Source organism: Macaca thibetana, chromosome 1, assembly GCF_024542745.1.
Source record: "Macaca thibetana thibetana isolate TM-01 chromosome 1, ASM2454274v1, whole genome shotgun sequence".
Lineage (NCBI taxonomy): Eukaryota > Metazoa > Chordata > Mammalia > Primates > Cercopithecidae > Macaca > Macaca thibetana.
Genome location: NC_065578.1, coordinates 126,188,322 through 126,200,484, shown reverse-complemented (window position 1 = coordinate 126,200,484; position 12,163 = coordinate 126,188,322). Strand labels below are relative to the sequence as shown.

The 12,163-nt window shown below is 47.8% G+C and overlaps 2 protein-coding genes and 1 pseudogene across 6 annotated transcripts in view; 1 reads left to right on the top strand and 2 right to left on the bottom strand.

Moving 5' to 3' along the window:
- INTS3 (integrator complex subunit 3) overlaps window positions 1-1,279 on the bottom strand; it is a 48,390-nt gene extending 47,111 nt beyond the window's left edge. For 2 of the 4 annotated variants that reach the window (XM_050752584.1, XM_050752605.1), the window contains exon 1: window positions 411-1,279. In XM_050752584.1, the coding sequence (XP_050608541.1) occupies window positions 411-563 (153 nt within the window). In that variant the 5' untranslated portion in view covers window positions 564-1,279. The remainder of the gene's footprint in view (window positions 1-410) is intronic. The other 2 variants (XM_050752595.1, XM_050752616.1) reach the window with 1 other exon arrangement.
- The window catches only part of S100A16 (S100 calcium binding protein A16), a 193,344-nt gene that overhangs the window by 75,074 nt on the left and 106,107 nt on the right, over window positions 1-12,163 (top strand). The window lies entirely within an intron of this gene.
- Window positions 1,385-5,008, bottom strand: LOC126952769 (gem-associated protein 2-like; annotated as a pseudogene).

Here is a 12,163-nt window from a genome sequence, read left to right as displayed (position 1 = left end):
CTACTGCCCGCTCTTATCAGCCCCCCAAACATCTACACACACACACATTACATCTCAACTCAACATATTGACCTAAGTCTGAAACAGGGTTGATAGTAAAAATAGCTGTGGTGTGTATGTGGAAAGGAATATCAAAAATAAATTCGGTAAATCTGGATGCTGTATCCCTTCCTTCACCAACACCCCCCACCCATTTTCATACTAGTGGCTGCTGTTACTATGACAACCTGTCCAGGAAGTTGGCCCACACTTCTTCCTTCAGGAGCAGGAAGCTGGAGCAGTGTTTGTGTTGCTTCAGAAAAAAACTTGAAAGCCTCCTCCCCCGCCCCCCTCGTCCCCCCACCCGGTATCCGCTCCAGTATCCCTCCAAAACCCAATTTCTTAACTCCCTTCCCTCCCCCCACACCTACCTCCTCTAACTCATCCTTGGCATCCAAACTGGTTGAAAGTAGCAGCCTCCCCCCTCCTGGTGCTCCTGCTCCCGCTCCTCCTCCTCCACCTCCCGCTGCTCCCGAAGCAGCTGCTGCTGCTGCTGCTGCCCCTTTTCCCTTCTGCAACTCCATGGCTGCAGCCAGGAGACGGGAAAAGGTCAGGGAGTGGATGGATGGAAAGTCCTAGATATCGGGAACTCTGGATTGCCAGGGACTGGGGGACAAGAGGCACAAGTTGGGGAGGGGAGAGCAAGGGCCCCTGTCCTCTCCACTCCTCCCTCCTCTCCAAAAGGCCGCGCCTGCGTTGGGGGCGAAGGCAGAGTCCTCTGGGTCCTGACTTTGGGGTGGCAGTGCTGAGGGAAAGCCGCTGGCTCCGAAGTACAGTGGGATAAAAGCCTGTGCCCCTATGGGAAGGGTAGGAGAGGCTTCCACCCCTGAAGAAGTGGACCCTAAGAGCGTCTGACCCTAAGAAAAGGAGGGAAAACCCTAAGTTTCTGCCTCTTTTCCCCGTTGGGGGGGAAAGAGGAGTCCTGCCCCTGAAGTAGGAGGTAGGAAACCTTCCTGGCTGATGCCCCAAGGCTTGGGAAGTGAAGCGCCTTTGGATCCGGCCCCTAGGGGGTGAGGGTGAGGCAATAAGCGCTATGGGAGGACAGGGAGGACCAGCGTCTCCCCACACCACACAGAGGTAGCCATGGTGGAAGGGCGGGGGGTGGAAAGGCGGAGGGCGAGGGCTAGGGCGAGGGAGGTGGAGAAATCCTCTAGGCCCGCGCCGGAAGTGAGCAGTCGCGGCCTCTGGCCTCCGCCAATAGCTGCTTCCGCGGTGGCACTGAGTCTCCAAGGGGTAGGAAGATCTCGGCGGACCGGCCTTTTCCCCGTCTGCCAATTGTGTTGAGGGAGAAGAGAGCCTGGTCTGATGGGCAACTAGCGTGCCCAATCGCTTCCCTCCTTTGCTCTCAGGTGGGGTGGGAGCGCGAGGCGATCAGGAAGGAGAGAGGCTGCGCTTGCGTGCGCTGACGCGCATGCGCGATGTCACCCTCCGCCCTCCTCCTTCCTCCTTTTAGAATTTGGGTGGGTGCAGGAACCTGGGCAATGTTCCTGCGTGGCTTTGAGAGACACGAAGCCTGCAACGAAGTGGCAGGTTCGGGGAGGCAACGGTACCCCAACCCGTAGGCAGTCACAGAGCAAATGCCGTCGGATGGTATGAAGCCAACTCCTAGAGCTAGGAGTGCATCACACAGGCAAGTGTGTGCGCTCTCACAAGTGCAATTATCAGACTTTGCAAAAAAAGTGCATTGACCCTTAGGCCGGGCGCGGTGGCTCACGCCTGTAATCCCAGCACTTTAGGAGGCCGAGGCGGGCGGGTCACGAAGTCAGGAGATTGAGACTATCCTGGCCAACATGGTGAAACCCCGTCTCTACTAAAAATGCAAAAATTAGCCGAGCGTGGTGGCAGGCGCCTGTAGTCCCAGTTACTTGGGAGGCTGAGGCAGGAGAATCGCTTGAACCCGGAAGGCGGAGGTTGCGGCGAGCCGAGATCGCGCCACTGCACTCCATCCAGCCTGGGCGACAAGAGCAAAAACTCGTCTCAAAAAAAAAAAAAAAAAGTGCATGATCCACTTGTTCAAAACAAGTCGTTCGAGTCGTGCCAGCACTACGTCCAGCAAAAATGTTCCAAATGATAGAACCAACTTCATTTTTGTTTTGAGTATCTGGGACTGACCCATGTCACTGAAGTCACTGTACTTTCACCCAGTGCAGAGTGTTGTGATGTGTTGCGAACCTAATGTAGCCTTGGTTGTAAGTCCATTTGTATTTCTTGGTTCTCCATTTGTGTGTCTCAGTGGCATTTTTTTTTTTCAAGAGCACTTTAGGATTATTTTTCGCAGATCCAGACAGATCAAATTTCGCTTTTTTTTTTTTTTTTAAGACGGAGTCTCACTGTTTTCACCCAGGCTGGAGTGCAATGGCGTGATCTAGGCTCACCGCAAACTCCATCTCCCGGGTTCAAGCGATTCTCCTGCCTTGGCCTCCCGAGTAACTGGAATTACAGACACCCACCACTACGCCCGCTTAATTTTTTTTTTTTTTTTTTTTTTGAGATGGAGTCTCACTGTCGCCCAAGCTGGAGTGCAGTGGTGCGATCTCGGCTCACTAAAAGCTCCACCTCCCAGGTTCATGCGGTTCTCCTGCCTCAGCCTCCCGAATAGCTGGGACTACAGGCGCCCGCCACCATACCCGGCTAATTTTTTTGTGTGTTTTTTTTTTGAGGCGGAGTCTCACTCTGTCACCCAGGCTGGAGTGCATGCGGGCGATCTTGGCTCACTGCAAGCTCTGCCTCCCGGGTTCACGCCATTCTCCTGCCTCAGCCTCCCAAGTAGCTGGGACTACAGGCGCCCGCCACCGCGCCCGGCTAATTTTTTGTATTTTTAGTAGAGACGAGGTTTCACCGTGTTAGCCAGGATGGTCTGGATCTCTTGACCTTGTGATCCGCCCGCCCAGGGATTCCCAAAGTGCTGGGATTACAGGCGTAAGCCACCGCACCCGGCCAAATTTCGCTATTTTTAAAGACTGCATAAAAAAAAAAAAAAAAAAAAAAAAAAAAAAAAAAAAAGCACAGGCTTGTCCTAGTGCAGTGGTGTTTACAACTCATTGATCACAACCAGTTACAGATTTCTTTGTTTCTTCTTCAGTCCCACTGCTTCACTTGGGTAGCCTTTAAAAAAAAAATCCACATTCCTGCTTGTTTTACTTCCAGTAAAATGGAGGCAAAGGTTGCCTGTGCTTTGAGAACATTATGTGACCTAACGGATGTGAGATCACGTTTTAAACTGGAATACACTGCACAGATACTAGTTACCACTGCAGGCAATCCTATTTATTTTTACACTTGTAGCGGCTTAACATTTTAACTCTATATGTGAATATTCCTTTAAGTTGGCTCACTCATTCCTTTCTTTAATAGTAGGTGTAAGACCTTAGGGAAGTCCCAGCAAGACCATCCTGGCTAACACGGTGAAACCCCGTCTCTACTAAAAAATACAAAAAAACTAGCCGGGCGTGGTGGCAGGCACCTGTAGTCCCAGTTACTCGGGAGGATGAGGCAGGAGAATGGCGTAAACCCGGGAGGCGGAGCTTCAGTGAGCCGAGATCTGGCCACTGCACTCCAGCCTGGGTGACAGAGCAAGACTCCGCTTGAACCTGGGAGGTGGAGGTTGCGGTGCGCCGAGATTGCACCATTGCACTCCATCCTGGGCAACAAGAGCGAAACTCCATCTCAAAAAAATAAAATAATAAAATACATACATACATACATACAGAAGTACATAAATTCAAAGCAGGAACCTTCTCATCATCTTTGCTATCCACTAAGAGCCTCACACTTCAGAGCACCTTCTTGCAAGCTGCCGAATCAGTGAATGAACCTCATTTAGTAAAGGTTTTTCAAGGCAAGCCAATAAGGCCATCTTCTCAAATCCAAAGTAAAGTCTCTCCAAACCAATTACTCAGATATTCCAAGATAGTAGCTACTGTTGTCTGATTCATCTGCTAACCAAGGGAAGAAAACCAATTTGTACATAATCAATTCCAGGACTTTCATGTGTAGCTGTCAGTGACCACACCAGCACGTAAACTTTCATCCAGACAAAATTTCTTCCAGCCTTCTTCATCTTGAGATTTTGGCATAGTCACATTACTATCCAACTGTCATGATTTCCAGCGACTTCTATGTTTGTACACATTCTGTCTTACGTTGAAAACAGTGCCACTTGATGTTGCCACTGAAGTGTTGGGGAATAACCTTCAGGGGCAGGTTGGCATCCTAAAAGAGAAACATTCACACCTTGCTTTCAACTTGTTTTTTTTTTTTGAGATGCAGTTTTGCTCTTGTCGCCCAGGCTGGAATGCAGTGGCACGATCTCAGCTCACTGCAATCTCTGCCTCCTGGGTTCAAGTGATTCTCCTGCCTCAGCTTCCTGAGTAGCTGGGACTACAGGCGCCCACCACCATGCGTAGCTAGTTATTGTATTTTTAGTGGAGACGGAGTTTCACCATGTTGCCCAGGCTGGTTTTGAACTCCTCACCTCAGGTGATCCGCCCGCCTTGGCCTCCCAAAGTGTTGGGATTACAGGCATGATCCACTGTGCCTGTCCTTCCTTTTCTTTTCTTTCTTTTTTTTTTTTTTTTTTTGAGACAGAGTCTTGCTCTTGCTCTGTCGCCCAGGCTGGAGTGCAGTGGCCAGATCTCAGCTCACTGCAAGCTCCGTCTCCCAGGTCTACGCCATTCTCCTGCCTCAGCCTCCCGAGTAGCTGGGACTACAGGCGCCCGCCACATAGCCCGGCTAGTTTTTTTGTATTTTTTAGTAGAGACGGGGTTTCACCGTGTTAACCAGGATGGTCTCGATCTCCTGACCTCGTGATCCGCCCATCTCGGCCTCCCAAAGTGCTGGGATTACAGGCTTGAGCCACCGCGCCCGGCCTGTCCTTCCTTTTCAACTTCTTTGGGTCAGTTTGAGCTACCACAGCATCTGGACATTGAGCTGCTTTGGTCTGGACCTGCCTCAGGTATTCCTGAGGCATCCTCGGGGATAATGAGGGATGGAAACCTTCTGTCTGGTGGCAGAGCTCTACTGGCAGTAGCCGGGATATCAACTCCTGCACTGCAGACTCTGCTCGTACCCATGCCATGATTTTCAACCCAGCCAGTTCCCCACAGAATCTTTTTCTATTCCCTTTCTCTTCCCAACTTATGTATCCATTTAGTTTTATCTATATCTTTATTCCTTCCAATTGAAACAAACTTTAAGTAACTTGTAAAATAGAAAAAATTATTTTTTTCTCAACACTTTTACATGCTTTTACAACTTTCCTTGCCAAAAATATATCTTGCTTTTGTTTATACACTTGTATACAGAATTGTTTCTTTTATATCTAGTAGGTTTTTTGTTTGTTTGTTTGTTTGTTTGTTTTGAGATGGAGTCTCCGTCACCCAGGCTGGAGTGCAGTGGCACCATCTCGGCTCACTGCAACCTCGGCCTCCCTGGTTGAACTCCTGGGCTACAGTTATTCACTTGTGTTAGCCTCACAAAATAACAGGTGTGAGTCACCACAATCAGCCCAATTTTTGTTTATTAAGAGATCTATCTAAATATATTTAAGTTTTCTATATTGCATATAAATAAGATGCCAAAGTATAAAACTTATGTTTAATAATTAATGTTTCAGTATTTTAACTTACTTAGAAATGACTCAGACATTTTGTGATTATCTGTTACTTAATTTAACATAATATGACTTAATAATTTATTTTATTTTATTTTATTTTGGCCGGGAGCGGTAGGTCACACCTATAATCCCAACACTGTGGGAAGCTGAGGCGGGCGGATCACTGAAGGTCGGGAGTTTGAGACCACCCTGACCAACATGGAGAAACCATGTCTCTACTAAAAATACAAAATTAGCTGAGCATGGTGGTGTGTGCCTGTAATGCCAGCTACTTGGGAGGCTGAGGCAGGAGAATTGCTTGAACCCATGAGGCGAAGGTTGCGGTGAGCAGAGATCACACCATTGCACTCCAGCCTGGGCAATAAGAGCGAAATTCCATCTCAAAAAAAAAAAAAAAAAATCTCACTATGTTGCTCAGGCTGGTCTTAAACACCCGGGCTCAAGTGATCCTCAGCTTCCAAAAGTACTGGGATTATAGGCATGAGACACCACACACAGCCTTTATTTTACTAACAAATTTAAAGCTAGTTTTATTTATCAAAAATTGTCACATAAACATAGCACATATAGACATACAGACAGACAAACAGAAGTACATCTTATAGCTTTCTTTTTTTTTTTTTTTTTTTTTTTTTTTTTTTTTTTGAGACTGAGTCTGGCTCTGTCGCCCAGGCTGGAGTGCAGTGGCCGGATCTCAGCTCACTGCAAGCTCCGCCTCCCGGGTTCACACCATTCTCCTGCCTCAGCCTCCCGAGTAGCTGGGACTACAGGCGCCGCCACCTCGCCCGGCTAGTTTTTTGTATTTTTTAGTAGAGACGGGGTTTCACCATGTTCACCAGGATGGTCTCGATCTCCTGACCTCGTGATCCACCCGTCTCGGCCTCCCAAAGTGCTGGGATTACAGGCTTGAGCCACCGCGCCCGGCCCCATCTTATAGCTTTCATAAAAAGTTATCATTTGCTGGCTTTCAAACAGTTTTTCTTGCCATGTGTGATGATGCATGCCTGTAATCCCAGCTATACAGGAGACTGAGGTGACAGCATTTAAGCCCAGGACTTTGAGACCATTCTGGACAACATAGTGAGGTACTATCTCAACAACAAAAAACATAAAACAAAAAACAAAAACAGACTGGGTGCAGTGGCTCATGCCTGTAATCCCATCACTTTGGGAGGCTAATGAGGGCGGATCATTTGAGGTCAGGAGTTCAAGACCAGCCTGGCCACCACAATGAAACCCCGTCTCTACTAAAAATACAAAAATTACCCAGGCGTGGTGGCGCGAGCCTGTAGTCCCAGCTACTCAGGAGGCTGAGGCAGGAGAATTGCTTGAACCTGTGAGGTGGAGATTGCAATGAGCTGAGATCACACCATTGCACTCCAGCCTGGGCTATAGAGCGAGACTCCGTCTCAAAAAATTGCAAAAATAAAATAAATAAATAAATAGTTTTTCTTTTTGCCGTTCAGACTATCAATCTTCTAATTACCTGTTTTATTACCCTAAGCAATTGTTAGCTAGGCAGTCCTAAATTTGCATGTCTAAAGGGATGAATCTTAGGTAAAACAAGGTAGAAAATTTAGATCTCAAAGGCACAGAGCTTAAACCAGGCCCACATATTGTACCATCATTTGCCCAAACCAAGGAAGAATGGGTAAAAGCCCAGTTAAGACGAGATGCCGAGCTGGGCAACAGAATGAAACTCTGTCACAAAAGAAAAAACCAAAACAAAACAAAACACGATGCCAAGGAAAAGCACCTTAAACAACGTTATAGCTTGTTATGTAAGTTTTTTTTCTTTTCTTTTTCTTTTTTTTTTTTTTTTGCCTATAGTTTCAGCTACTTGGGAGGCTGAGGCAGGATCACTTCAGCCCAAGAGTTCAAGGCTACAGTGAGCTGTAATTGCAGCACTACCCACCAGCCTGGGCAACAGAGTGAGACTCCAATTCTTTATTTTTCCACAAAATCCAGATCCTGCACAACAGCAACTGTTTTTTTTTTTTTTTCTGAGACACAGTCTTGTTCTGTCACACAGGCTGGAGTGCAGTGGTACGATCACGGCTCACTGCAGCCTTGACATCACAGGCTCAAGTGATCAATTCTCCCACCTCAGCCTCCCAAGTTGCTGGGACTAAAGGCATGTACCACCATGCCAGGCTAATTTTTGTATTTTTTGTAGAGATGGAGTTTCGCAATGGTGCCAAGGCTGGTCTCCAACTCCTGGGCTCAAGTGATCTGCGCAACTCGGCCTCCTGAAGTGCTGGGATTACAAGTGTGACCCACCACACCTGGCCAACCGCACCTCCCTTTTTTTTTTTTGAGATGGAACTTCGCTCTTTGATCCAGGCTGTAGGGAAGTGGCACGATCTTGGCTCACTGTAACCTCCGCCCCCTGGGTTCAAGCGATTCTCCTGTCTCAGACTCCAGAGTAGCTGGGAGTAGCTGGGATTATAGGTGCCCGCTACCAAACCAGGCTAATTTTTGTATTTTTAGTAGAGATGGGATTTTGTCATGTTGCCAGGCTGGTCTTGAACTCCTGAACTCAGGTGATCCACCCGCCTCGGCCTCTCAAAGTGCTAGGATTACCACGTGAGCCACTGCGCTTGGTCAAACCCCAACTTTTTTTTTTTTTTTGAGACCAAGTTTCATTCTTGTTGCCCAGGTTGCAGTACAGTGGCACAATCTCCGCTCACTGCAACCTCTGCCTCCCGGGTTCAAGCAATTCTCCTGCCTCATCCTCCCGAGTAGCTGGGATTACAGGCAAGCACCACCACCCCTTGTTAATTTTTGAATTTGTAGTAGAGATGGGGTTTCACCATGTTGACCAGGCTGGTCTTGAACTCCTGACCTCAGGTGATCTGCCCACCTTGGCCTCTCAAAGTGCTGGAATTACAGGCGTGAGCCACCGTGCCCGGCCACCCCAACTCTTCTTTTTTTTTTTGAGACAGAGTCTCGCTCTCTTGCCCAGGCTGGAGTGCAGTGGTGTGATCTCAGCTCACTGCAACCTCCACCTCCCGGGTTCAAGCAATTCTCTTGCCTCAGCCTCCCGGTAGCTGGGATTACAAGCACCTGCCACCACGCCCGGCTAATTTTTGTACTTCTAGTAGAGACAGGGTTTCATCATGTTGGCCAGGCTGGTCTCAAACTCCTGACCTTGTAATCTGCCCACCTCGGCCTCCCAAAGTGTTGGGATTACAGGTATAAGCCACTGCACCTGGCCACCCCAACTCTCAAACAAACAAAAGAAAATTTGGCCAGGCTTGTCTGGAACTCCTGGCCTCAGGTGATGTGCCCTCCTTGGTCTCTCAAATTGCTGGGATTACAGGCATGAGCCACCATACCTGGCCCAGACTTTTAAAATTTCAAAAAGCAACCTATGAGATATCACTAAACACTTTCTAGAATAGCTACAATTGAAAAGACTGACAGTACTAAGTGTTGGCGAGTATGTGTAGTGACTGGAACTCTCAGGTTTTGCTGGACCTAGTGAAAATTTGGCTAAGTCACTGTAGAGGTCAAGGGAATACTTTCCTTTCTGCCTCTGAAGGCACACTGAAAGTCAACTGACAATTGGACAGATTTTTTTTTTTTTTTGAGACGGAGTCTCGCTCTGTCGCCCAGGCTGGAGTTCAGTGGCCGGATCTCAGCTCACTGCAAGCTCCGCCTCCCGGGTTTTTACGCCATTCTCCTGCCTCAGCCTCCTGAGTAGCTGGGACTACAGGCGCCCGCCACCTCGCCCGGCTAGTTTTTTGTGGGTTTTTTTAGTAGAGACGGGGTTTCACCGTGTTAGCCAGGATGGTCTTGATCTCCTGACCTCGTGATCCGCCCATCTCGGCCTCCCAAAGTGCTGGGATTACAGGCTTGAGCCACTGCGCCCGGCCTGGACAGATTATTATTATTATTATGATTATTATTATTTTGAGACAAAGTCTCACTCTCTTGCTCAGGCTGAAGTGCAATGGCATGATCTCAGCTCACTGCAACCTCCACCTCCCAGGTTCAAGCGATTCTCCCACCTCAGCCTCCTGAGTAGCTGGGACTACAGGTGCCCGCCACCATGCCCGGCTAATTTTTTGTATTTTTAGTAGAGACGGGATTTCACCATGTTGGCCAGGCTGGTCTCAAACTCCTGACCTCAGGTTATCCATCCACCTCGGCCTCCCAAAGTGTTGGGATTACAGGCGTGGGCCACCACGCCCGGCTAAAAGGGCAGATTAATAGAAAAAAAAGGTATACAGATTTTATTTTAAGGTACATAACAAGGGGGAATAGCAGGAGAATTATTACCCAGTAAACCAGTGGGGGCCAGGTATGGTGGTTCAGGCCTGTAATCCCAGCACTTTTGGAGGTTGAGGCAGGCAGATCATCTGAAGCCAGGAGTTTGAGACCAGCCTGGCCAACGTTGCAAGACCCCCATCTCTACTAAAAATGCAGAAATTAGCCAGATGCGCTAGCGTGCGCCTGTAATCCCAGCTACTCAGGAGGCTGAGGCAGGAGAATCACTTGAACCCAGGAAATGGAGGTTGCAGTGAGTCAAGATTGTGCCGCTGCACTCCCGCCTGGGTGACAGAGTGAGACCGTCTCAAAAAAAACAAAAAACAAAAAAAGGCCAGGCTCGGTGACTTGTGCCTGCAATCCCAGCACTTTGGGAGGCCGAGGCAGGAGGATCAACTGAGGTCAGGAGTTTGAGACCAATCTAGCCAACATGTGGAAACCCTGTCTCTACTAAAAATACAAAAATTAGCCAGACGTGGTGGCCTGCACCTGTAATCCCAGCTATTTGGGAGACTGAGGCAGGAAAATCTCTTGAAGTGAGGGGCAGAGGTTGCAGTGAGCCAAGATTGTGCCACTGTGCTCCACCCTGGGTGACAGAGAGACTCTGTCTCTAAATAAATAAATAAATAAATAAATAAATAAATACAAACAAATAAACCACTGGGGTACAGAAATTTATATACTCTATAGGGGAGGGGAGAGATGAGAATGTAGACAGTTCTTTTGAGGGGCAAAATGATTAGGGAGAAGGAATGGACATGGGAGACAGAAATTATCCATAAATTATTCTCTTTGGAATTTGAATGGTCCCAGAGACAGGAATTATCTTGTGAAAAAGCCCCTCCAGGTGTATTTGCATTCCTTAGTTTTCTTTTCTTTGGCACATGATGAAATTTCAAGGAAGTAACAGAAGGCAATTGTGTTTCTTTCTTTTTTTTTTTTTAGACGGGGAGTCTCGCTCTGTCACCCAGGCTGGAGTGCAGTGGCACGATCTCAGCTCACTGCAAGCTCTGCATCCCAGGTTCACACCATTCTCCTGTCTCAGCCTTCTGAGGAGCTGGGACTACAGGCGCCTGCCACTACGCCCGGTTAATTTTTTGTATTTTCTTTTTTTAGTAGAGATGGGGTTTCACTGTGTTAGCCAGGATGGTCTTGATCTCCTGACCTTGTGATCCGCCCGCCTCGGCCTTCCAGAGTGCTGGGATTACAGGTGTGAGCCACTGTGCCTGGCCGGCAATTGTGTTTCTTTTGGAAAGAAGCTTTCTTGGTCAGATCAGGAAATTCCAGAAAGAGTCCTTCCTTGAGCTTGGTGAAGGAACAAGACAAGGTTAGAAAGACCTTCATTAGGAGGCTTTTTTTTTTTTTTTTTTTTTTTGAGATGGAGTCTCCCTCTGTAATCCAGGCTGGAGTGCAGTGGCATGATCTCAGCTCATGGCAACCCCCGCCTCCCAGGTAAAAGCAATTCTCCTACCACAGCCTCCCAAGCTAATTTTGTATTTTTAGTAGAGACGGGGTTTAACCATGTTGGCAAGTGTGGCCTCTAACGCCTGACCTCGTGATCCACCTGCAGACGATCAAAGCATGTTTAAGGCCACAGCATGTTAAAGCACCAGTCTTTGGGGTATTACTTTTTGAACCCCAACAGTACATTGGTAAATTGTTGAGCAGTATCTACCAAAGCCAAACAATTGCCTATCCCATGATATAGCATTTATAAGTATATAGCTGAGAGAAATGAGTACATGTGGCTACTAAAAAGCATGTATAAGAATGGCTGGGTGTGATGGCTCCTACCTGTAATCCCAGCACTTTGGGAGGCTAAGGCGGGAGGATTGCTTGAGGCCAGGAGTTTGAGACCAGTCTGGACAACATAGTTTAACTGCCTTTGCAAAGATTATGCCTGTTTAGAGGAATCTAGCATGGCTGACTCTATCTTGCTTCTAGCCTCACAGGCTAGCTATCTTCTCTTATTCCTCGGTATAGGCCAAGCTACCCATAAGAGGAATTTAGTGCATAGCTTAATTTAAAAGCAATGATGATAATAGTGCCTTCCTAAAACTAACCCCCTTCTTGCTCAGGGACTGAAAGCTGCCTTTATAAGACTAATGAAAGTCCACAGGATTAGGATTATGGGAGGGACGTGAATTCTGCTAAAATGTAGGCATAGTTTCTATAATCCCTTACTGTACAGGAGTCATGTGGCCAGTGGTCTCAAGATTTGTGACTTCCCCAATTGCT